Source organism: Lissotriton vulgaris, unplaced genomic scaffold (genome assembly GCF_964263255.1).
Source record: "Lissotriton vulgaris unplaced genomic scaffold, aLisVul1.2 SCAFFOLD_721, whole genome shotgun sequence".
Taxonomy (NCBI): Eukaryota; Metazoa; Chordata; class Amphibia; order Caudata; family Salamandridae; genus Lissotriton; species Lissotriton vulgaris.
The window spans coordinates 844,790-871,524 of record NW_028246456.1 but is presented as its reverse complement, the minus strand read 5'-3'; the positions used below and the strand labels follow the sequence as shown (position 1 = coordinate 871,524).

Below are 26,735 nucleotides of genomic sequence, written 5' to 3'. Positions count from 1 at the left end.
TATAGCGCATTTGAAATTCCTTCGTTTTTTAACAAGAAGCTATTAAAGGTTGCATAGATGAGTGGAGATTTATTTGCGTTACTTTGGTCCCGAAGGAGAACAGCTGCAGTTTTCTGAATAATCTGCAGTCTACTGGCTTGGAACTTGGGCAGCCCTTGCTAGAACGTGTTTTAGGTCAGATGTGAGGATATCACAGACTAACGTGTGAGGCACCAGTAGTATGAATGCAGGTAGTAGGATAATTTTGTACAAGAACATAAGATGAGGAACACACCAGAGGCCACGTTGATGATTTGGTAAATGAAATATAAAGCAGTGTGAAAAAAGACACCAAAATTGTGACTTTTTGAGGTAGCTGTTGGCCATCGGGTTGTGTTCCAGATGGAATGTGGGAGGGATTTAGGGTGAGAACCTCTGTTTAAATGAAGCTAAGATTTGAAGAACTAAGTCTTTCAGAAACCTCTAGCAAGCAGAACCAAAGATTCTAATATTCATTCCTTTGCGGGCCATCAATATGGACCAGCTGATTGGGGTTATCTGTACAAGCATGAAATCAGATACCCAAAAGTGTGAATCCGTGCCGCAAAAAGGGCTACAAGTGTACCTAAGAGCATTAGAATATAAGATCTGTGACCTGGGTCAGTCAACAAGCAAGTGTTTTATATTCATGTACAAAAGGAAGTAGAGACAGCCTTATTCTGACAGCCAAATAGGAATGCATCACAATCAGGGAGAGGTGCCTTATTTCTTGCATACTTTGAATGCTGGACAAGGCACTCTTAGTAGTATGTGCCTCTCATTCTTTCTCTCCTAATAGAGAATACAAAAAATGACATGCTAAGCACCCTCCTGCCATACTTTGTTTGGATTATTGGCCCTTTCATTATTGTGGTCTGAACACATTTACTGGTTTCGGTACAGTTGTAGAGGTTCATATTTTATTAGAAATCACATTTATCACAACATACAATAATTAATCTAATTTTGCGGTCTATAATTCAACATTCCTTGGCCTACTTAAATGTATGTTAGTTTCTCAGTTTGGTTACAGTGAATGAGGCCTGGTACATGCATTGCACATGAAGAGAGCAGGGTGTGGCTAAGAGCCTACAACCTCCACATTGGCCAACTTAAGTGTCCAAACTCTCTTCTTGGGCTTTTTGCTGATTTGGCTTTTCCAATGTGTTGACTGTTGCCTTCAGAATACAACTAAGCAACCCTGCCCATCGCTTGCCCAACATTGTGGGACACATCATAGCCCTAGAGCAATAAGTCATCTACTTCATTGCAATATTGTGGGTGTTTAAAGTGTACCGACCTTGGAGATATCAGGGATGGGTTTAGACCCTCCTTTGTCAAAGATGGTACAATTAAAGTTTGGTAACTTGTATTTTCCACGAAGCACTGTGAGCCTTATTTAAAGATAAAGGCTTTTGTATTGTATGTGTAGAACCAGAATGCATTGGCAGAACATGCTTTTATGGCAGCTCTGCAAAATGCCAAGTAGTCTGTATTTCAAAATATTTTTCCGTGTTTGATAATTCACTGTGTAACCGCTGTAGCTAGCTCACAAAGTGTAATAGTGAAAATTGCTGTCTTAGTCTACTTGTTAGAATGCAGTTCTGTTTGTCCTCTTGTCTAACATGTCGCTTTTCAATCTGCGCATTTCGAAGTTAAGTCCTCTTATGAATGTTTTGAGTTTGTGTTATCCATAGTCTGATGTTTTTTACTTTGATTTTAAAGGCAATTCAGCATGCTACTGATGAAAAGTTGCAGGAGAAAGCATGGGGTGCTGTTATTCCCTTAGTTGGAAAACTAAAGAAATTCTATGAATTTTCACAAAGACTTGGTAAGTGGCACCAAAATGAGGTAAACATTTGTTACAAGTTAGTTTCTGTTAAGTCATTACTCAAGCTTTGGTATGGAGATATGGTAACATCATGAAAGGGCATTGAAGTCTTTGGTCCTATTAAGGTATTCGAAATACTGCTGAACTCTGTTTACTAGGACATTGTGGATTAGAACCATGTGTTCTGGCAAACACAATGCCCGAAATCCCTGTGGTTAATGATTTCTTTCTCCTAGAGATCAAACAAACTGCATGATTAATGAGACATGATCCATTGGACAGAAAAGTCAACCTCTGCACATCTGTCTGTCAGTGCAAGGCATCCATGTAGTCACAAACATTTAATTTAAGGAACACACATGTATAGGCCAACGAAATTAGCCAGATTTCTTTTTTTTTATCTGCTCTGTACCCCGCAGAATCTGTTGGCCTTTTTGGAATATGCAGAATTCTGTAATAATACCTGTGGAGATTAAAATGCACATTTCTGTTGGGCACTTCTACCGACTGATAACTCCAGGTGCTTGAATGGATCTGTTAACATTTTCACATACCAGTAGCTCTTCAGGGATACTGATGGTGAAATGAGAGTCCAGTTGCGGCCCCACTGATCTATTACACTTTTTGGCACGTTTATATCAGTTCTTTATTTTGTGCGCCTCACCAAAGTAAGTCCATTCTCTCCTTCATTGTTGTGGAATTCCTCTAAATTATATCAACCCTTAATCACCAGAAAAGGTCAAATATGAACTACTGATGTGTTGAGATTCAAATCATGTTGACTTTGATATAAATAAGACACTGTCCAACCCCCCTCCCCCCCATGACATCTGTCTGTGCCCTCAGTGGATGACACCTGCTCCTCTATGCCCTGCCAGAGACTCCTTAATTGGTCCCTTTTTCCTCCCTCAGGTTAATCTCCTGACAGTGGTCCTCCAAAATGTTCTCTCGCGTAAAACACAGCAAACACCATAGAAAACAAAAGTCCTCCTTCAGCCTTGAAGAAAATGTCACACTCTTTGATCATTTGGAACGCGTGATGGCCTTCTGCAACACTTCCTTCTTCCTCTGAGCGAATTCTGGCTCTGTTGGAGCTTTGGTTGGTGTTCCTATCATCATCAGCTCTGCTTCAAGTTGCGGCTTTACGGCAAGCCCTGTTGGACTTTATCAGCCCTGCTCCTTCTCCCTCTGGACCCTTGGTGTCTCCAAGGAGCAGACACAACTATTTGGGACTGCCTCCTGCACCGTTTTCACAGAAGCTGCCCCTCTAAACTCCTGGGACACTGACATTAACACACCTTTTGACACCTATTCTCAAGGGAGGGTTAGTGGCATAGCATATTTTAGGCACTTTTGGCTATACGTTACGTCTGCACAAAATAAAAATATAGTTATACGTCTATATATAAAAAGTCAACGGGCAAGCAAAATATTGGAACATGGGAAAAGGTTCTATGTCAGGTTAAAAGTACACATTACTGAAAACAACTAAAATCCATAATTGCCAACATAATTCAGGTCATATTGTTGGGCTGAGACCACGGAGGAGTAGCACTGGTTTGAAGACAAGCAAACGCACACCTTGGTAGAGAAGGTCAAGATGGATTTATTTGGTCCAGCTTTACAGCCCCTTTTAGATTCCAACATTGATTAGTAGACTCCTGGGTTGGCCTGCTTTTGTAAATTGTAGCTTTTGCAGTCCAACTGTTAATGTGGATGGCAGTGAAATTAAAGAGATGTTTTATACTCCTTAGGCGTCTTCCATACACTGAGCCTGGCATGCTCCCTGACTGAAAAGCCAGTTATGCCACTGTACAATTTCACTTCAGTTTTTAGGTCTCGGCCTGATCCTGCGCATGCGCTGGTCTCTGCCGTGATAATTTCTGGCTCTGAGAAATGCTACTTTGCCGGTGATCAGCTTGCTAGAACGCGCACAAGAGCGCGCACATGCGCGTCATAGCAAGCTGATTGCCGGCAAAGTAGCATTTGCGGTGATGCGGATGCGTCACCACATGCGTTTTATTTTTGTTATTTAATTTCGCGGCCACCAATGCTTGTTTCCAGAGCTGCCCACAACTCCCGGTCCCAGCCGAACTTCTCACGTGCACCATTTGCTTGTTCTTCTGATGGATGCTCTGCTTCAGCACACTCACAATCATCCTTTCCTTCTGTCCCTCGGATGTTGCTTTCCGGTAACATATTCACTCTGAATTTTTATGTCTTGCTCCGTATGTAACAGAACCTACTAATACGGTCTGAACTTTGACTAACAAAGGAGTGCACTACGGGGTTGCAGGCGAAGGAATGGAGTCAATTGACCCATCAAAGAAGAATGGAATAGTGTCTGCCTACCTAGAATTTGAACTCCTGAATTACAGGCTGCAGCATTGGTCACCGGCGAGTGTTCAACACACAGGGCCCCCAACCACGAAGCAGAAAAAATGGGATTAGAAATCCATTCAATTAGGCTAAAACTGCATTAGCCGCTTACTGACAAGTAAGAATCCGAGTGGACTGCTGGCTTAATGCAGGCTTCTAGTTAACTGCGGCAGAGCTTGCTGGCTAGCACTGCGAGCTGCTTCAAGATTAGAGCTTCGAGCGGAGGCCGCATGCTTGGCGCTCATTCAAGAAAATTTAAACAGTAATGAAACAGTTGCGAGCCGCCCATCTTTAAGCCCCGCCAGCTGATCAACTACAGACCCTCTCCGAGCTTCAAGAGACTGGATAATTGCAGCTTTGCCACTTGTCCCCAGCGTCCTGTCTTCGGCGCATGTGCTGGGCAGCTCGTGCCCTAGACTCTGACACTCCTCTGCAAACTTACTCTGGACGACCACCCCTTAGGCTCCGCAGGTAGAAGAGAGTAGCAGCTTCTAGCAAATATCGACAGCGTAAGATACTCAATGCGTACCTATTATATTCTGATAACATCACTAACATTCCAAACGTTAAACACCATTCTGCCTGCTTACTGGCTCAGTACTCTAGCCAAGTGTTGGTGATTTCCAGAGCACACTGGCATGGCTCTAGTTCCATGTAAAAATGTCGTCTGAACACACACACTGCAAATCTATATTTTTTTTAACAACCCTTAATTGTCGAACTGGACCCATGCGGATCATACCAGTTTTTTGGGGTGATGGTGGTGTTAAAACGAAGAATGCTATTTTTTGAAGGAGATATTTTCACATGTCTTGATTTTCGAGTTTTCTTTTTTCTGTGTTTCGGTATACTACCAGGGAAGAGCCTCAGCCTCTCCACCTGAATGACCTGAATGACCTTGCCCCAACACCCCTTTCATAGCATGCACGTGGTACTGTCCAATACATTATTAACTCAATGGCGCATTGATCCTTCTCAATATTTGGAATAACTGTGCAGCGATACTGTGTTTTTTTTTTTTGCTTGTTGTTTTGGTCAAGAGATGCAATAACCTCTCGTCGAAATGCCCGCAATGCGACCCCTCCCCCCGCTCCAGGACGGAATGTAGTTAAACATACTGCCCCAGCTGCTGGAGTGATCTTTGACCCCTCTGTAGACATACTTGGTGTGATAATGGCCCCTCGACTCCCTCCACCCTTGAACTCGGCCATTAATCACATCCTAGACACAAAGCATCTCTCACTACTTCCTGTTTAAGTCCCGCAGACCCCTGCGGGGAATGGGCCTACCCTGACTCCCCCTCCCCCGCCCCCCAGCCTACACAGAGCCCTCTACCTGCCTGTGGCCGGTAAAACAACAGCGCCGCCTTCCTAACGGTCAATACGATAGCAATACGACCAACGCCACAGGTCCCCATTAACATACCAAATAATATTCAGTGGATCGCTCCGGTTAGGGCAAGATGATTTTCGGTCTTCATTTTGAATAACAAAAAATGCTCAACAAATGCTTTAAAGAGCTTTAGATAGGTCGATAGATTACTACCCCAGCTGCAAATTACTACCCCAGCTGCAAAGGCTATTGCGCACAGCACAGGCCACTAAATATTCCAATACGATCTGTATTTCCACAACCAACCAAAAAGTCAGTATTAAAGTTTGGGTTACAGAAACAGGTGCACAAATAATACTAATTTTGCAGTTTTCTTTCCAACGGGCACAACTCGGCCGTTTATCCTTCGGAGGTCAATACGATGAATAGCGTTCAGACAGACAAGGACGATGGAGCTCATCAGCATTTCGAGAGGTAACACCACTTTACATAGATAGCGTACACCACTAAAGCTCACACGCAACTCCTACTAATTTACTTCATCACAAAGATACTGAAGTAAACGCATAGAATGCACTTCAATAGGTCTCTCAATATTAAAGTTTGAGCTATTGGTGTTGCATTACTATTAGCAATGCCAGTAGCTCAAACTTTAATAATGCAAGACCTATTGCATTGCAAATGCATGTTTACTTTTGCTGTAATTTTCATTTGTGTTTGCCAAGACTAAAGCAAGTGGTTTTTCCCCCCCATGAAACACGCTTTTGCTTAATACCAGTAGAAACTTCTGCAAACTGTAATACGATCATCTTCGTGTACCTATGTACAGTCAGGCACATTTGGTCTGTTTTCTCTTTACCCTCCTCTTCCCCTGATGTTCAGTGGTAGATTACCCGTTAGCAGTCCCAACTACTTTGTGTTTAGTGTATTCTACCCTATTCAAAGGGATTCACTGCCGAGAATTTCTGTTAGCTTGGGAGAACCTTCATCTAATCAAGAAAGTACAGGTGATTTAGAAGAACTAGAGGCAAAATCTGATTTTCGAGGCATGTGTGTAGGAGAGTAGGGTCTGCAATCCTATGATCACCCCAGATTTTTGCTTCTTGCTTCACTGGTTTACGACTTCCCTGGCTGTGGGCCTGCTAATCAGACCCACAGCCTAGCTGCTCTCTCTCTAAATTGACACGTGTACCGTAGGTGCATTTACCAATTGGTACTGGGCCACCTTATCAGTCCCTGTACACAGGGCATAGGTGTACCCAGGGCCTACCAGGGGCTGCAGCATGTATTGTGCCACCCCTGGCTGGCCATCTAAATCTGACACAACTGGCTGCACGACAGCTGGGGCAAGGTGGTGTAATCACCCTTTGCTTTAGATATAGTATACCTATATCTAACCCTAAAATGGACACATATATTCCTATCAGTCACTCCTATGGCAGGCCTTAACAATCCTGAAGGCAGAGTGCTTGGAATTATGTGAGATGGTGCTCTGGCATGAGCTGAGCCCGTCTGCAGCTTGCGGAACCAAGATCTAATAGCTGTTCTTTGATAATGCGTACCATATACTCTTAAGTGCATTATAATCCTCGCGGTTATTTGCTATCGCTTTATCAAAACATGTCGAGTAAGGTGTCATACGAATTGGAATACTAACCCCTCGCCAATTCTGGCAACGGGGTTAGCATTCCACCCTTCTAGAGGGACACGACATGTATGTAACTGTGAACCCCGGTTAAAGTTAACTCGAGCCTCAGCATCACAAAATGGATGCTGCCACCACAGACACAAGTCTGACCTCCTGCTGCTGGGAGTCCTTCCAGCGAGGAGAGCTTGGACAAAGGGTTTCCTGTCAGGGGCGGTGCTAGCACCATCCCAGACAGGGTTTTGTGTATCCTAGGTAGGCAGGGCTGAATAGGAAGGTGACTGCAAGGGGCACCCCGGTGCTCACTATGCATCTGCCGGCTTGAACCAGTTCCAGGGGCACACCAGCCCCTGAGCTGGGCAAAGTTTGGACAGGGGAGAGGGGTGTAACCACCCCCCTTCCTGGTCCCACCCATGGGCAGGACCTAGTCGCGTACCAGCCCCTTTCTTTAGAATAAAGGTAGGAGCGGGGACCCTTCCAAATTAGATCATCTTTGAATCCTGAAACTACTTTCTACGAAAGGAACTCAGACTTCTTCTCAAGATTTCTCCCTTGTGACTAAGGAGTAGTCACCCTGCCGCAGCAGGCACCAACTAAGTATCTTGTGGTTTGCTGAACGTCCTTCCTCCGGAACCAGACCGACCAGCACGACGAGATCCGGACTCCCTGCCCTCTCTGACCTCTACCTGCCTCTACAGCACAGCTGAGAACCGTGGGTGCGACGAGACCAGAGGACCCGGCGACCATCAGAACCAGCACGACACTGACCCAGCACGACCGCCGAGGGACCCTCGAGTGGGTGCACTGGGGTAAGAGAAGCCCCAACCCCAAGCAGCACGAGCACCGAAGACAGCCCCCCAGCATCCACCAGATCTGCGTGGGGCCCTTTTGCGTCTGTGTCGCTTGCCACGTTGTCCGGTCACTAGCCCGTTGGCTAGTGACCCTCCAGACGACGACCTACGTTTGTTTTACCGCTGGTCTAGCTCCTCTAGACTGGCCCTAGTCTCCTCCTGAAGGGGACCTTCCTCTGACCCTCCTGGTCCACTCCAGACGCCATTTTGTGTCGCACGTGGGCTTGCCGTAGCCAAGGCTTGTTGCCTCCTTCACCGGATCCAGCATCGCCAGCAGCAGACATCCGACGTGGGACAGCTCGCAGACCACCAGCCTGATCGACATCAGCGCCCCCTGGCCCGTGCAGCAGCAGAATCCAGTGTCACCTCTTCACCTGGCTGAGTGACCTCGTCCGGTGCCATCCTGGTGCCCACCTAATCACTGGCTAGTGATTCAGAACTCGGTCCCCTCTGCTTAAATGTAAATGTATTTGAGCTTATATAGCGCACAGCTACCCACAAAGGGTTTCCCGGCGCTTGCTTGGGGAACCCGTCCTGGTATTCCCCTGTGAGATAACCCCGGCAGGGTATCCACAAGGTGAAAGCCAGGCATCCCGCCGCGAGGGGCCGTTGTGGAGATTAAGCAAGCTATTGCCCAGAGTCGCAGAGTGTGAACCCGTGAGTTGAGAAGGCACCGGAGCGAGAATTATCGAGTCCGTGGAATTTTTGAGCCCAAGACCCGCCGAGGCGGGGAATTGAACCCTGGTCCAGGGCCGATCTCACAGGTGCTTACAGGTACTCTTCTTCACTGATCCGTCCCTGGATCAGCCCGGAACATCTTCACTGGTGGCCTGCCAGCAACTTCCACTTCAGGCTCCTGGTTCGTCAACGAGGATTCCCGACGACACTTGAACCCTATGCAGCCCCTGGGCTAGGTAAACAGAGTACCACGGTGCTCCAGCGTAGAACAACTCTCTAAGTGTCTAGATCCACTTTCGTTTTTGACCTACCTAGTCTGGTTCGCCCGAGAACACTAACTTTGCATTTACTAGCCTCCATAGACTTTGTCCCGCAGTACGCGTGAGAGTTTCCACTCTGCACACGACGTCCCTAGGCCTCCTGCTTCTAATCTAAGGGTTCAGCATTGTAGGCCTAGCGATTCTAAAGTCTCTGAGAATAGTTACTTACCTGCTAGTAATTCGCATTCCACTTCCATAGTATATGGTTTTTCGTGCCCCTCAGGCATTTGTGTAAATTGTGCGACTTTCAGTATTTCTTTAAGAGTTTTGTATTGTGCTTAGCACCCTGTCCTCATAAAGAGTCCAGGGTTGTTGTGTTATAAATAAATATCCTTTTATTTTCATAACAACTTGTGTGGTGTCCTTTCACTTGGTGTTCAAGGGGTGTATGTGATGGTATAACAGCTGGCTTAACACGCCCTCTAGAGTTTAGCCTAAAGACTGCTCTTGTCCATGCTACTAGGATAGCTGGTCTATAAGGTTGACTTACAACCAATCATCAATAAGGGTTGTTTGGACTGATACATAGTGATCACTAGAATAGTGAGCACTGCATATCAGGCCAACTTCTCACATTGGTGAGCAGCGGTTGGGATTTGAGCTTGCTGTTGTTTTACTACATGTATCCTAAGAATATCATTTGAAAGATCACATAAGTACCAAGGTACATATAACTTAGCTTAGAATACTCTGAGTTCTACTGAACCAGCTGTTGTAGTTCAACAGGGCCTAGCACACCCTGACTACAACTCTTAGCAAGGGATCAGTAGGCAAACAAATAGTGTAGGTAAGTGCACCACTTACACCTCACTAGAAAAGCATGTCAGACAAAGGAGGGAACTCAGAGGCCCCCCTTGTGTCAGTTGGCCCTCCACAGGTCATTTCAAGATATGCAGCTCTTAGCTTCCAGGAGATGAGACAAGTGTGTACCTCCAGGAAGCTAAAACAGGGTTCTAATCCTATAATCCCATTCCTGATTGGTCTCTTAGAGACTTATGATGCCAGGAGGGCTTCTAACACAGGCCCTCCTAATCCAGATGGGAGCATGCCCCCCTTAGAGGGAACCCTTGGGGACCCTGACCTTAACCTCAATGAAGCAGTTAGTGGTGGTGAGGAAGAGGATCAGGAGTTGTCGGGGGATGAGGCAGACAAAGGTCAGGTAGAAGTCAGTAGACTCACCAGACCAACTTAAGCAGGCATGGGAATGGATTTGGGGGACCCCCAGGCCCACTCTCAGGCAGGCTTAACATTGGGAATGGACGAGTTAGGTCTCTATCCAGAGGCTCTAACAGATCCATTCGAACCAATGGCTCTCAGACCTCTTCTCACAGAGGGATGACATCCCCTCAGAGAAGAGAGCATGAAGCTAAGATGAGGGAAGTCAATCTGAGGATTGAAAGGGAAGAACTTGCCCTGGCCAAAGAGAGACTTGCCTTTGCTAGAGAGCAGAAATTGAGTGGGGCAGACCCCACTGGTGACAGCATTTTACCTAGAGAAAAGGACAGGAGTTTAGACACTAGACAACTGAGTAAGATAGTGCCCCCCTTTAAACAAGGGGATGATATCCACAAATGGATAACTGCTTTGGAGAGGGCCTGCACTGTCCAGTGCGTCCCCCAGAGTCACTGGGCAGCTGTCTTGTGGCTCTCCTTTGAAGGCAAAGGTAGAGATAAGCTCCTCACTACTAGAGCGGAGGATGCTAACAATTACCAAGTCCTGAAAAATACACTGATTGATGGGTTTGGCCTAACCACTGAGCAGTACAGGTTGCTGTTCGGGGACACCCAGAAAACTCAGTCTCAGGATTGGTCTGACTTTGTGGATTGTGCCACTAAGGCTTTGGAGGGCTGGTTGCTGGGCAGTAAGGTTACTGATTACACAGGATTGTACAATCTGATCATGAGGGAACAGATTTTAAATAATTGTCAGAACCAGTTGTTGCATCAGCACCTTGTTGACTCAGATCTGACCTCTCCCCAAGAATTGGGAAAGAAGGCAGACAGATGGTCCAGAACAAGGGTTAAGCAGAACCAGACTGGTCAGAAGAAAGAAGACCAAAAGGGTAGTAATAAGAATCAACAAAGTGACCAGAAGTCTTCGACAGGCCCCCAACAAACCAAAGAGGGTGGGGGTCAGGCTTCACAGCAGAAAAAGAAGACTCAAGAAGGCCAGTCTAAAAGGTGGTGCCAATACTGTAAAAGTAAAACTCACTGGTTTAGTGAGTGCACCAAGAAAGGAGGGCAAACTCCTACCACTACAGCCCCTAAGGCACCTGCACCCCCTAGTACAGTCAGTAGTGGTAGTGCACCTCCCAAGGGATTAGTTGGGCTAACCTTGGGATCTGAGGGGTATGACAACTTAGTTGGCACACTCACTCAGGCTGTCCTTGTCTGTACAGGGGATGTGGATGTATCCCCTGATGCAAGTCCCAATACTTTGGGCAAATACAGGCAGACAACTTTTATAAATGGAAAAATGGCTCAGGCCTACAGGGACACTTGTGCCAGTGTCACAATGGTGACACCTAACTTTGTGGACCCTGGACAGATCATGCTAGGTACAGACTACCTAGTGACCAATGCCAGCAATGTCACTACCCACCATAGTATGGCAATTGTTGATTACTCCTGGGGAGGGGTAAGTGGCCAAAAGAAGGTTGTGGTTAGTTCAGACCTCCCAGTTGAATGTTTGTTGGGCAATGATTTGGAAACATCACTATGGTCAGAAGTAGAGCAGAGGACTCACATGGAAATGTTAGGCTTGCCAGCACATGTGCTTGCTGTGACTAGGTCACAGGCCAGAAGATGCCCCACTGAACAGGTGCTGGATCCTGGAACAATGGACCAGAGACCTTCCAAGAAGAAGAGCAGTAGGGTTAAGGCATTGCCTTCCCCCTTGCCCCAGGTTGTGGATCAAGTCTCAGAGGAGGCTGACCTCAAAGAGCTGAGGGAAACTGAGCCTAAAGAACTTGAACCTGATCAGGATGAGTTTCTGGGTTCAGGGGGACCCTCCAGAGAAGACCTGGGGAAGGCACAGTTAGACTGCCCTTTTCTTGAACCCCTCAGACAGCAGGCTGCTGCTGAGGCTGCAGGGAACGCCATAGGTACCCACAACGTATACTGGGATGATGGACTCCTGTACTCTGAAGCAAGAGACCCCAAACCTGGTGCAACCAGGAGGCTGGTCATCCCCTTGTCACAGAGAGGTTTCCTTCTTACCTTGGCCCATGAGATTCCCCTTGCAGGACACTTAGGCCAGACAAAGACTTGGGACAGGCTTGTCTCACACTTTCACTGGCCTCACATGAATGAAGATACCAAGGAGTTTTGTCGCTCCGGTGTCACTTGCCAAGCCAGTGGTAAGTCAGGTGGCACAACAAAGGCCCCCCTTATACCACTACCTGTGGTGGGGGTACCCTTTGAAAGAGTTGGGATTGACCTTGTTGGTCCAATGGAACCCCAGACAGCATCAGGGCACAAGTTTATACTGGTGGTGGTGGACCATGCCACCAGGTATCCTGAAGCTAATCCCCTTAGGACCACTACAGCACCTGTTGTGGCAAGAGCCCTAGTTGGAGTATTCTCCAGAGTGGGCTTCCCTAAGGAGGTCGTCTCCGACAGAGGTGCAAACTTTATGTCGAGCTACTTAACTGCTATGTGGAAGGAATGTGGTGTCAACTACAAGTTCACCACACCCTATCATCCACAGTGCAATGGGCTTGTTGAAAGGTTCAACAGGACCCTAAAAGGGATGATTCATGGACTACCTGAAAAGCTCAGGCGTAGATGGGATGTCCTGATACCCTGCCTTTTGTTTGCTTATAGAGAAGTCCCACAGAAGGGGGTTGGCTACAGCCCTTTTGAACTTTTGTATGGACATCCTGGAAGAGGACCCCTGTTTTTAGTAAAGGAAGGATGGGAGAGACCTCTCAAAAAGCCTGCAACCAACATAGTGGACTATGTACTTGGTCTCCGCTCCAGGGTGGCTGAGTATATGGAAAAGGCTTCTAAAAACCTTGAGGCAAGCCAAGAACTCCAAAAAGCTTGGCATGACCAAAAGGCTGTCCTGACTGTGTACAAGCCTGGACAGAAGGTGTGGGTGTTGGAGCCAGTGGCCCCAGCAGCACTCAAAGACAAATGGTCTGGGCCCCACACAATCATTGAGCAAAAGGGAGAGGCCACCTACCTGGTGGACCTTGGAACTCCCAGGAGCCCCCTCAGGGTGCTCCATGTGAATAGGCTCAAGGCATATGTTGACAGGAAGGACATGAGCTTGCTCATGGCCACAGATGAGGGACAGGAGGAGGAGAGTGACCCTCTCCCAGACCTGCTCACTCAGAACCCTGATGATGGGTCAGTTGATGGTGTTGTCTTTTGTGGCAGCCTCTCTGAGCATCAGCAAAAGGATTGCAAACAAGTTCTTCAATCCTTTAGACATATGTTCTCTCTGACACCCAGTCAGACCAATTGGTGTACCCATGAGGTTGACACTGGGGACAGTCTGCCAGTTAAGAGTAAAATCTACAGGCAGCCTGATTATGTCAGAGACTGCATTAAATCAGAAGTGCAGAAAATGTTGGAGCTGGCAGTCATTGAGCCCTCAGATAGCCCTTGGGCTAGTCCAGTAGTTCTAGTGCCAAAGCCTCACACCCAGGGTGGTAAGAAAGAGATGAGGTTTTGCGTAGACTACAGAGGCCTCAATGCAGTCACTAAGACTGATGCCCACCCAATACCAAGGGCAGATGAACTTATAGATAGGCTTCTGCCAACTACTTAAGCACATTTGACCTGACAGCTGGGTATTGGCAAATCAGGTTAGCTGAGGAAGCCAAGCCCAAGACCGCATTTTCTACCCCTGGTGGGCATTATCAATTTGTGGTAATGCCCTTTGGTTTGAAAAATGCACCTGCCACCTTCCAAAGGCTGGTGAATCAAGTTCTCACTAGGCTGGATGACTTCTGTTCAGCATATCTTGATGATATAGCTGTCTTTAGTTCCACCTGGGAGGATCACCTGGTCCACCAGAGGAAAGTGTTAGAGGCACTGCAAACAGCAGGTCTCACTATCAAGGCCACAAAGTGCCAGATAGGGCAGACACAGGTTGTATACCTGGGCCACCTTGTAGGTGGAGGCCAGGTTCAGCCACTGGAGAGCAAGATACAGTCCATCAAGGACTGGGCTCCTCCAACAACCCAGACTCGGGTTCAAGCTTTCTTGGGCCTGACTGGTTATTACAGGAAATTTGTCAGAAATTATGGATCAATTGTGACTCCACTTAATGACCTGACGAGTAAAAGGATGCTAAAGAAAGTTCAGTGGACAGCAGGCTGTCAAAAAGCATTCGATGACCTAAAACAGGCCATGTGCACAGCACCTATCCTAAAGACCCAGACTACTCCAAACCATTCATTGTCCAAACAGATGCTTCTGAGTTTGGTGTGGGAGCTGTTCTATCTCAGCTGAATTTTGATGGTCATGACCAGCCCATTGCTTTTATTAGCAGAAGGCTGACCCCCAGAGAGAAAAATTGGTCAGCTATTGAGAGGGAGGCCTTTGCTGTGGTTTGGGCCCTGAAGAAACTGAGGCCATACTTGTTTGGCACGCATTTCAAGATTCAGACCGACTATAAGCCCCTCTTGTGGCTAAATCAGATGAAGGGTGAAAACCCCAAACTACTTAGGTGGTCCATTTCCCTACAGGGGATGGATTTTACAGTGGAGCATAGACCTGGCACTGATCATGGCAATGCAGATGGGCTCTCCAGGTATTTCCACTTAGAGCACGAAGACTCACCTGGTCAAGGTTAGCTTATTGTCCCAAAGTTTGGGGGTGCGGGGGGGTCATGTAGGAGAGTAGGGTCTGCAATCCTATGATCACCCCAGATTTTTGCTTTTTGCTTCACTGGTTTACGACTTCCCTGGCTGTGGGCCTGCTAATCAGACCCACAGCCTAGCTGTTCTCTCTCTAAATTGACACGTGTACCTTAGGTGCATTTACCAATTGGTACTGGGCCACCTTATCAGTCCCTGTACACAGGGCATAGGTGTACCCAGGGCCTACCAGGGGCTGCAGCATGTATTGTGCCACCCCTGGCTGGCCATCTAAATCTGACACAACTGGCTGCACGACAGCTGGGGCAAGGTGGTGTAATCACCCTTTGCTTTAGATATAGTATACCTATATCTAACCCTAAAATGGACACATATATTCCTATCAGTCACTCCTATGGCAGGCCTGAACAATCCTGAAGGCAGAGTGCTTGGAATTATGTGAGATGGTGCTCTGGCATGAGCTGAGCCCGTCTGCAGCTTGCGGAACCAAGTCCTAATAGCTGTTCTATGATAATGCGTACCATATACTCTTAAGTGCATTATAATCCTCGCGGTTATTTGCTATCTTTGGTATCGCTTTATCAAAACATGTTGAGTAAGGTGTCATACGAATTGGAATACTAACCCCTCGCCAATTCTGGCGACGGGGTTAGCATTCCACCCTTCTAGAGGGACACGACATGTATGTAACTGTGAACCCCGGTTAAAGTTAACTCGAGCCTCAGCATCACAAAATGGATGCTGCCACCACAGACACAAGACTGACCTCCTGCTGCTGGGAGTCCTTCCAGCGAGGAGAGCTTGGACAAAGGGTTTCCTGTCAGGGGCGGTGCTAGCACCATCCCAGACAGGGTTTTGTGTATCCTAGGTAGGCAGGGCTGAATAGGAAGGTGACTGCAAGTGGCACCCCGGTGCTCACTATGCATCTGCCGGCTTGAACCAGTTCCAGGGACACACCAGCCCCTGAGCTGGGGAAAGTCCGGACAGGTGAGAGGGGTGTAACCACCCCCCTTCCTGGTCCCACCCATGGGCAGGACCTAGTCTCGTACCAGCCCCTTTCTTTAGAATAAAGGTGGGTGCGGGGACCCTTCCAAATTAGATCATCTTTGAATCCTGAATCTACTTTCTACGAAAGGAACTCAGACTTCTTCTCAAGATTTCTCCCTTGTGACTAAGGAGTAGTCACCCTGCAGCAGCAGGCACCAACTAAATATCTTGCGGTTTGCTGAACGTCCTTCCTCCGGAACCAGACCGACCAGCACGACGAGACCCGGACTCCCTGCCCTCTCTGACCTCTACCTGCCTCTACAGTACAGCTGAGAACCGTGGGTGCGACGAGACCAGAGGACCCGGCGACCATCAGAACCAGCACGACACTGACCCACCACGACCGCCGAGGGACCCTCGAGTGGGTGCACTGGGGTAAGAGAAGCCCCAACCCCAAGCAGCACGATCACCGAAGACCGCCCCCCAGCATCCACCAGATCTGCGTTGGGCCCTTTTGCTTCTGTGTCGCTTGCCACGTTGTCCGGTCACTTGCCCGTTGGCTAGTGACCCTCCAGACGACGACCTACGTTTGTTTTACCGCTGGTCAGGCTCCTCTAGACTGGCCCTAGTCTCCTCATATCTGTGCATAGATCGCCACCTAGTGTTGGGTCTGGATGATTGCACATTGTTGTCCTGGAAGAGTCTTCGAAGTATCACGAGATAGGTGACTCCTCCCCTGGACTACAGTGCGCATGGGCATCCCCTCCATCCTCAGATTGTTTTTTTCCGCCATTGTTGGGTTCGGATGTTACTATCTTAGCTCAAGTTAGGAAAACTTTCTACAAAGCCAAAAGGCTTTCGAAAGTGTCGGTATCGTTTCGTTCGGTACCGATAACTTTGCTTTGAGAGGACATCGAGGAATCAGACTTTTTTTTTTTCCACGCTCGACCCGATCTTCGATCTACGATGGAAAGAAGCCCATTCAAGAGGTGTCCACTTTGCAATGCAAAATACCCGCACATCGATGTCCACCCGGTGTGCAACAAGTGCCTGTCCCCGGATCACAACGAAGCCAACTGTATGGCCTGTGCCCGGTTCAGGTTGAAGAAAACTCTTCAGATTCGACGCGCGGCTCGATTTAGAGTCTCAGAGATCAGCGCCTAATCCAGAAAACATCTTCGGGACCGAAGACGAAGAGGTCATTGATCTGGAGGATCCGGAAGAACACTCGGATCCTGTTTCAGAGCATGACTCCGAGTATGACGATGAAGAGATATTGGAAGAAGAAGAAAACGTCGTCGAAGAGGTAGGAGACGACGCAGAGGCCCTTGGGGCCGTAGAAGATAGCTCAGGCGAGGAGCTAGGCCCAACAGCGCTGGGATGCTCATTGGGTTACTATGCGCTTTACAAAACCTTTAAATAAATAAATAAATAAATAACAGTCTATACGGGGGCCGACGATGAAGCACTCGAGAAGGCTCGGGTCGAGGGATCGCCACAAGGCCTTTCCCAAGATCTATTGAATCGTTCTACAGCCCCGCATAAAGGCCCGGCTACGAACATATATAAAGAGCCATCGGTATCGAAAATGCCATCGGTAGATCCAAAGAAATCGAAACCGAAAGCATCACTACCAAAAACGAAACCAAAAGTGCAGCTGACTCTGGTCGGTTCCAAGGCCTCAAACCCCTCGGAGCCCAAGAAACAGAAGGCCATCGATACCGAGAAGTTCAAAAAGGTCATCGAGCCGAAGGTTGGGGCACCGAAGACCAAGGTCAAGGCTGTCGAACCGACGAAGTCGGCGCCAAAGAGAGTCGACAGACAAGAGGCTCGAACCGAGAGAGGGGGTCGATCCTCGGACAAGGCCTGAGACCAAGACAAAGACTGGCTCCAATGACCCTGTCGAGTCGACACAGCCGACCCCATTCGTATCCAAACAGGTGTCGGAGTCACTCCAACGCATCAAAGAAAAGGCTAAGACGGTCGGACCAAAGAAGGCCCCAACCCCGAAGTTGGTCGGAAAAATTCAGACCGCATCGACACCAATCAAATTTGGGTTGCCACCGATGGTGTGACTGAAGATGTTCGAACCGAAAAAGGGTATCTGAGCCATTAAAGGAGTGTCGATGGGACTAGGGGCTACAGAGGAGCCTGAAGAACAGGAGTTGAGGCAGTTCATCGACTCTGACACTGGTAGACTATCCATGTATAAGAGGAAAATAATACCAGAAACACCCATGGAGTCATATAAGATTCCATTAAAGAAGAGGGATTCAACCACATCACCAGTTTTTGTGGAACCTCTGCAATCCTATGGACAAGAACCTCAGTCTTTTTCACCCACATACTCAGATGTGGATGCAGGCGATGACGATAATGAGGAGATACCCTTTCGGGGGTGGACTTCCTGCGCTATACAAGCACATAAATAAATAAATGCCACTTATCATGTGGACACTGATCCAGACGATCAGAACCAACCATGGGCAGACCCAGCTGACACAGGGGATCCACAGAATGCCCCTGACACACATACATACAATGTAAAAACATCTCCTACTGAGGACACTACAGCCTTTAACGCCCTTATTGAAAGAGCGGCGGGTAACCATGATGTGCAACTACATGGTGACCCTGTGGAAGATTTTCTGGTCGACACCTTTTCCACTTCGGAAAGAACCGTCAAGACTCTGCCCATGCTAAGAGGGGTCCTTAAGCATGCTGATGACATTTTTAAGGAGACCACCAGAGCAAGGGTATTAAACCCTAGAATTGAAAAGAAATATAGACCGGCACCTGTGGATCCTACTTATATAAGAGGACAGTTGCCATTGGACTCATTAGTTGTTTCTAATGCACGTAAGAGAGCATACTCCCAAACTACAGGTGATGCTCCTCCTCCTGACAAGGAGTCGAAAGTACTGGAAAGTTCGGGAAAAAGGGTGGCAGCGCAGGCAGCTAACATCTGGCGCATTGCCAACACTCGGGCACTCTTAGCCAGATATGACAGGGCCCATTATGATACCCTTGAGACACTGTTGCAACACCTACCAGATCAGTACAAGGAGGGAGCGGAGCTGCTAATCCAAGAAGGAAAGCTTCTAACCAATGCTTCCATCAAGTGCGCGCTAGACACAGCTGACACTGCAGCCAGAGCCATTAACACTAGCGTCATGATAAGAAGACATGCCTGGTTAAGAATCTCGGGATTCAAACCAGAAATACAAACTACTATCCTCAATCAGCCAGTTAACCCGGACTACTTATTTGGACCTGAGGTTGACACCACCCTTGAAAAGATTAAAAAAGACACTGAGACTGCAAAGTCTATGGGGGCTCTGCAGTCACAGCAGTTTCGGGGTGGCTCTTTTCGTCGCTCCAATAATAGAGGACCTTCAAGAGGCCAAAACACACAGCAGACCCAGTATAATAAAGGAGGTACACAAACCACCTACAATAAACACAACAGGGGTGGATATCGTGGAAACAACATCAAGGGCAGAGGAAGAGGAAACAACTCCAGATCCTCTGCCAATAACAAACAGTGACGCCCTGTCAATTCCCCCCCGACCATATAACACCTGTCGGGGGGGAAACTGCAACAGTTGCTGCCGGTCTGGAAATTCATCACCACAGGCAGGTGGGTGAGAGACATTGTCCAGTACGGGTACTGTCTAGAGCTGACATCCACTCCACCCAACATACCACCAAGACACCGTCCTATGTCCGGAGAGCACTTTCACTTATTGCAGCAGGAGGTCGTCAGCATGCTGCAAAAAGGAGCCATAGAGCTCGTGCCTGTAGAAGACCAAGGGTCAGGGGTGTACTCTCTGTATTTCTTAATACCCAAAAAGGACGGGTCTCTCAGACCCATACTGGACCTAAGGCCTCTAAACGGATACATTCTGTCAGAGCATTTTTATATGCTCACCTTACAGCAGGTTCTACCGTTACTCAGTCAGGGAGACTTCCTTGCAACACTAGATCTGAAAGATGCGTATTTCCATATACCCATACACCCATCACACAGAAAGTATCTCAGGTTCACTATTCAAGATCAACATTATCAGTTCAAAGTCCTCCCTTTCGGAGTAACGAAATCACCCAGAGTGTTCACAAAGTGCCTGGCGACAGTAGCAGCACATCTAAGGAGAGAGCACATACATGTCTACCCTTATCTGGACGACTGGCTTATTCAAGCAAAGACGGCCCAGCAGTGTGCCAGCCACATGTCCCACACCATTCATCTTCTTCACAGTCTGGGATTCTCGCTGAATTATCCAAAGTCACATCTTCAGCCCGCCCACGTGCGACAGTACCTGGGCGCGACTATAGACACTCTGGCAGCCAAAGCTCAGCCAAATTCAGTGAGGATAAACAGCATGCAATTGCTGATACAAAAATTCAGACCCCAACACTCGCTTCCAGCAGGAGTGTTTATACAGTTGATAGGCATGATGGCCTCCTGCATCTTCATAGTCCCGCACGCGAGACTACATATGCGCCCGCTTCAGGAGTGCTTGGCACGTCAGTGGAATCAAGCTCAAGGACAATGGAAAGACCTAGTGTTGGTGAGCGGTCGGACATACAACTCTCTGCAGTGGTGGAACCCACAAAACCTTGGCAAGGGCCGACGGTTCCAAGAGCCTGTACCACAGATAATACTGACGACTGACGCATCTCTCCAAGGATGGGGAGCTCATGTACTCCATTACACAGTGCAGGGACTATGGACGACACAGCAGAAGAAGGTGCACATCAACCTTCTGGAATTGATGGCAATCTTCATGGCAATGAAAGCTTTCAAAGTACACCTGTGCAACAAGGTAGTGTTGATCCGGACGGACAACATGACTGCCATGTACTACATACAGAAGCAGGGAGGAACACACTCTCCACAGTTGTCTCATCTGGCTCAGAGCATGTGGAAGTGGGCCATTCAGAGTAACATCTTCCTCATGGCGGAACACCTCCCGGGCAAGGGCAACCAGATGGCGGATCTGCTCAGCAGACACAGCCACCAGATGCACGAGTGGGAGATACATCCATCAGTACTCCAACCGTACTTCCAGCAGTGGGGTCATCCAGAGATAGACCTATTCGCCACAAGGGAAAACGCAAAATGCCAAAGCTTCACCCACATCCGCAGTCACAGGGCAATGCGATATGGATGAACTGATCAGGCAGGTTTGCGTACGCTTTTCCCCCAGCACCTCTAATACCGCTGGTGGGACGCAAGCTGAAGCAACACTCGATGACACTCATCCTGGTTGCTCCGACGTGGGCACACCAGCCATGGTACACCACGCTAGTAGAACTTTCCGTGGTACCGCATGAAAGACTGCGGCTAACACCCAGACTTTTAACGCAGAGCCATGGTGAAATTCAGCACCCAGATCCGCACAGCTCAACCTGGCGATCTGGCTCCTGAAGTCTTAGAATTTGGCTACCTCAACTTGCCCCCAGAATGCATGAATATCAAGGAGGCAAGAAGACCCACAACCAGAGCATGTTATGCGGCTAAATGGAAAAGGTTTGTCATATATTGTAACAATAATGACATTAACCCACTGGACGCATCAATTCAAAACATTATCTGTTATTTGTTGCACTTGTACAGATGTAATCTAGCGTACAGTTCCATTCGTATACATTTATCCGCAATAGCAGCTTATCTTCAGAACAGGCAGCACCTCTCACTATTCAGAGTGCCTGCCAATAAAGCTTTTCTGGAGGGACTTAAAAGAGTGATCCCTTCCAGACACCCACCTTCACCAGTCTGGAACCTGAATGTGGTCCTCACCAGACTGATGGGACCACCTTTTGAACCTCTTGTGAGATTCAATTTCTGACCTGGAAAGTAGCTTTCCTAGTAGCCATTACCTCACTGAGAAGAGTTAGTGAACTCCAGGCACTAACCATTCAAGAGCCATTCATACTGGTCCACGCAAATTGAGTTGTACTACGCACCAACCCTACATTCATGCCTAAGGTGATTTCGCAGTTCCACATTAACCAAACCATAGAACTGCCAGTTTTCTATCCTAATCCGGAAAATGTCACAGAGATCTCTACACACATTAGATGTCAAGAGGGCTCTTATGTACTGTATAGACAGAACAAAGGATTTCAGGAAGACAAAACAACTGTTTGTTGCCTTTTCTCCACAGCACAAAGGCAACCCCATTTCCAAAGCAGGAATAGCCAGATGGATCGTTAAGTGTATACAGATTTGCTATGCAAAGGCTAAACACACACTAACCATTCCTCCAAGAGCACCCTCCACACGTAAGCTAGGAGCATCCATGGCTTTCCTAGGGAATATTCCTTTAGAAGAGATATGTAGAGCAGCCACATGGTCCACTATACATACATTTACGAAACACTACTGCGTAGATGTACATTTAAGACAGCAGGCAGCTGTAGGACAGGCTGTTCTCAAAACTCTTTTTCAGACTGCTGCAGCTGGCACTGGTAGCCGCCGCTAACAAGAGGGACTGCTATGTAATCTATGCACAGATATGAATTCAGCAGCCCACATGCCTCGAACCGAATATGCTACTTACCAGTATGCATCTGTTCTTGGCATGTAGGGCTGCTGACATTCATATCGCCCACCCTCCTCCCCGGCGCCTGTAGCAGCTGTAGCATTCAGAATTACTATGTAGCATGGACATCACTCACTGTATTACACTCCATCTCTGCCACAAAACAATCTGAGGATGGAGGGGATGCCCATGCGCACTGTAGTCCAGGGGAGGAGTCGCCGTTCTCGTGATACTTCGAAGACTCTTCCAGGACAACCATGTGCAATCATCCGAACCCAGCACTAGGCACAGATATGAATGCCAGCAGCCCTATATGCCAAGAACAGATGCATACTGGTAAGTAGCATATTAGATTGCTTTTGGAGGCAGGAAATACAATAGATAATCTAAAAGTGTAAAAACTTTGGGAGATAGTTGGAGACATTGCTCTGTGTACTAGTAAGATGAATCAAAGAGTCGCATATTTGAATCTCAGCAAGTTAGACTAAGTCTTTCATCCATTTGGGATAAATAGTAGTACATATCTAATAGGCAGGATGTTGGTAAGATAGTGTCCAGGCTAAGTATTTTGTGACCTCTAGGATGAACAGCAGGACAAGAATTAAAATCATGACCAAGTCAACTGTGCCTTCTATTCTTCAGTGATAGATATTTGGAGTACCTTTTCTTTGGGTAGTAGTAGTTTATGTGCTTAGGAACAAGAAAACCTAGAGTGGAAAGTGCTTTTTAAAAATAAATTGATATTGATGTGATAATATAAAGTTGTGACATGAAGTTTTGTCCAGTGTTTGATATTGAATAATGACTTTGAGTACAATTAGGTTCTTCTCGTTTTGTAAGTTTAATGAGTATGTACTACTGCTCCCAAAGGGATATTAAATTTAAAGCACCACATAAATAAAAATATTTAAACAAATTAGGAATATGGTTAATGATATTTTAATATATATCCTTTGTTTAGAAGCAGCATTGCGTGGTTTACTGGGAGCTTTGACAAGCACGCCGTATTCTCCTATGCAGCATCTAGAGCGAGAGCAGGCTCTTGCAAAACAGTTTGCAGAAATCCTCCATTTTACACTCCGATTTGACGAATTGAAGGTAAACTAGGTTTCCGTGTAATTGACTCAAACATATTTTTATTTGAATGACGTGTCAATAATTGTTGACAGATTTCCTATGTGAGATTTTACATATCAAAAGCAGAAATGTATTTTTTTCTTTAAAACCTCAACAAACTTTTCTTATTTTAATATGCACATATTTAATGTTTTTAGGTTGCTTCAGTTTCATGGATTAAAAAAAAAGTATTTGTTTAAATGAAAGCTTTTAATGTGTCTTCGGACTGATTTGTTCTATCAGCACATTTTTTATGTTGGAGGCAGAGTAGACCTAAACTGCTGTCAAATGTTGGTGTAAATATTGATGATTTGCAGTGTTCTGTGATTTGTACTATTCCTTGACTAATTTGTATTTTTTGTGTTCTGAAATGGCGCAGTTATACTAACACAGATAACTTTTCTACACACTTTCCTATGAATCTTTGGTTTGAAAGGGCTAATAAATCTCAAGTGACTGTTTATGGACTTTCTCAGCATCATAGTAATGTAGATTTAACAGCTACGCTCTCAACTACAAATTGTATCTAAGCAAGAACATGTTTGCTGTATTGCATAGATTCTCCCAAAAGAGACCTCTTACTTTCCTAGTTTTGTCCCCCTCTATACCCAAGGTTATTTCATATATTTTATGGGGTACACTGACTCTGGTGTCTGTAGTTTCCACCTGAATGTATTCATTCGTGTCCACTGTCTCCAGAAGATTCATCAGGATCTTGCGAGCTATGGTCACTTCTGCTGCACTGTCTAGCATTGTCTGGGCCCACTCTCAGTTCTTGAGTTGTGTCCTCAGGATCCTCGGCATGTTTTATTTTAATACTAGCTACCTTCTTTTTGGGAAATTGTGATTTTTTTACTGATGATGAGCAGGTTCCTTGTCTTTGGACTTGACATGCTCTTCTTTATTTTCTGACCGTCCTCTTCTTTCCGAATTCTGTGAGGAAGTCTGAAAAGATTGAGAGAGACGTGTATCATTATCTTGATATCTCAGGTTTTCTCAAATTATCCCTATTTCTTAAGTTGTATCTTTTTTCAGAGGGCTCTCGTTGGGGAGACCTACCACCCCGTTCTGGAGATCTCTCTCTCCTTTGGGGAGACCTTCCTCTGGACTGCAACTGTTTTTCTCTGGGAGTGGTCTGTTTATTACCCTCCCACTTCTTTTTTGGAGTAATGAGATTATTCTTAATAAAAGTTTTTTCAGGATTTTCAGTTAGTTGTGGTTTTAGTGGTTTCCCAACAAAACTATCTACCTAATTCTTCATAGCACTTTTCAATTATTCTGGCAAGTTCAAAAGGTTGGTCTGTTATTTCTGTTTCTTTTAATTTTTGGCGGATCGCCACAGATGCTGCTTCTCCTTTTATGTTGGCTAGTAATATAGCCGAGACTTGCTTAAAGTCTTTCAGTAATTTCATACCTAGATTTAAAGCAGGCTCTGGACAGTATTCATTTTGAATCTCTTAGTACGTCTGGTATAACCGCCATAGACTGAACACCATGTGTTTTTGTGTAGATTGAAGCAAAGACTGTTCCCCAAGTGTCACATGTGGTGCGATCCCCATTGGTAAACAGATTGTCAGAATTCTGTGTTTTTCATGAGGTGTACTATCATGGAATATTGCCTCTATTTGAGTAATCTTTTGAGCTAACCAGAACCGAATTTGTTCCCGTTTTGCGGGTAATTTGCCAATGACTGATTGTATAGTCTGTGGTGTCATTTTATTTGTGTTCCCCTGGTGAGGGGTGTGCTGTGGATTTTTTTTTTTGCCGGTTGGACTGTTAAAGTCCGCGTGACATATTGGACCAATTGTCTATGTATTTTAATTAATTGTTTTAGCTGAACTAAAAGTTCTCGGTCTGACATATCTTCAATGTCAGGATGTGGTGTATAGCTGGCTAGAACCGGCCATGTGGCTCCAGGTCTGCCTAGTGGACCGAGCCTGGTAAGGTGATTTTGACGTTTTAGGGCGCCATTAAACCAGAGCTGATGCTCCTGGTAAGTTAGTGGAATTTTAATGTCCTCGAAAGGAACGTATTCCGTTGGAGGTTCCTCTGCTTTGTAGTAGTGGAACTCGCGTTTCACACAGCATTTGCTTCTGGAAAAGTTATCCATGAATAGAATACCTCTGTCTGCCGATACTCATGTGTCTCTACCACAAATATGACTGTACCACCTCTTGATGATACTCCACTATTTATAAGTTTGTAAGTTACACTTTTTCTTACATTTATCGGGATGATTACTGCATTCGGATTGTTTTTTTTGGAGACTTGTGTCCTCCGCTAACAGTTGAGTTGCCAAGGCTGCTCTCTCCCTTTCTTCGTCACTTTACGTCATTTTACTGACAGAGTTTGCAGAGCTTGAAAGTTTAAAGGAAAAAAAGATTAGGTGCACAATATTTTGGAACACTGTATCCTTCAACGTTGACTAAACCAAAAACTAATACATAGGATTCTCCTCCTACTAAGTTTTGGCGGATATTAACCTTTCACCCACTCCAGACGTCTATTGGAGTTTTTACGGGAAAAAGGGTCTGTGAGAAAAGCACGACTGAGTTACTCTAGTATCTAGCGTTATATTATTGCCTTACCAAACGTGGGGCGCCATGTAGTGTAGTTCCTATATTCCCAATAGGGTCTGCGCATTGGAATAACATAAACAATAGTTTAGACGTAGGACTTAGGTCGACTAGGTCTCTATTGAATATGTTAGACTTAATTATGAATCCCAGCTAGCTCAGAGGTCACTAGAAATTTTCTCGAGTTCACAAGAAGTGATTAGTTTCTGAAAACCGCATAAACATGACAACTTTGCTCCCCCAAGAATAAGGAGTATATCTCCAGAGTCGCGAAACAATAGATAGCTATTTTACTCTGTCAATTGTGCATGCTTAGGAGTGCAGAGATAATAGAGACGGGCGTTTTCAATAAAAAGGTTATTTATTGAGCAGTTTTCTTTCTCATGCAAGCGAAGTGAATTGCTACAATCGCAATACTTGTCATAAACTAAAGTGCGTACAGTAAAAAGAGTATCCTGAAATAATACTGTGAAAGCATGGTATGGTTTCTAAGCCATACGGTACTTAAAATGGATAAAATGCATACAATGATAAAATAATGACTTAACGTACTCAACTGGTGCTTCTAAGATACACCTACCCCGGTGTACCTAACCTAAGCCTAGTACATGGGAAGAAGTACGG

General features: G+C 46.3%; 1 protein-coding gene across 5 annotated transcripts in view; it reads left to right on the top strand.

Moving 5' to 3' along the window:
* The window catches only part of CYRIB (CYFIP related Rac1 interactor B), a 259,856-nt gene that overhangs the window by 57,915 nt on the left and 175,206 nt on the right, over positions 1-26,735 (top strand). For all 5 annotated transcript variants that reach the window (XM_086949380.1, XM_086949382.1, XM_086949381.1 and 2 more), the window contains 2 exons: positions 1,744-1,849; positions 23,381-23,517. In XM_086949380.1, the coding sequence (XP_086805506.1) occupies positions 1,744-1,849; positions 23,381-23,517 (243 nt within the window). The remainder of the gene's footprint in view (positions 1-1,743; positions 1,850-23,380; positions 23,518-26,735) is intronic.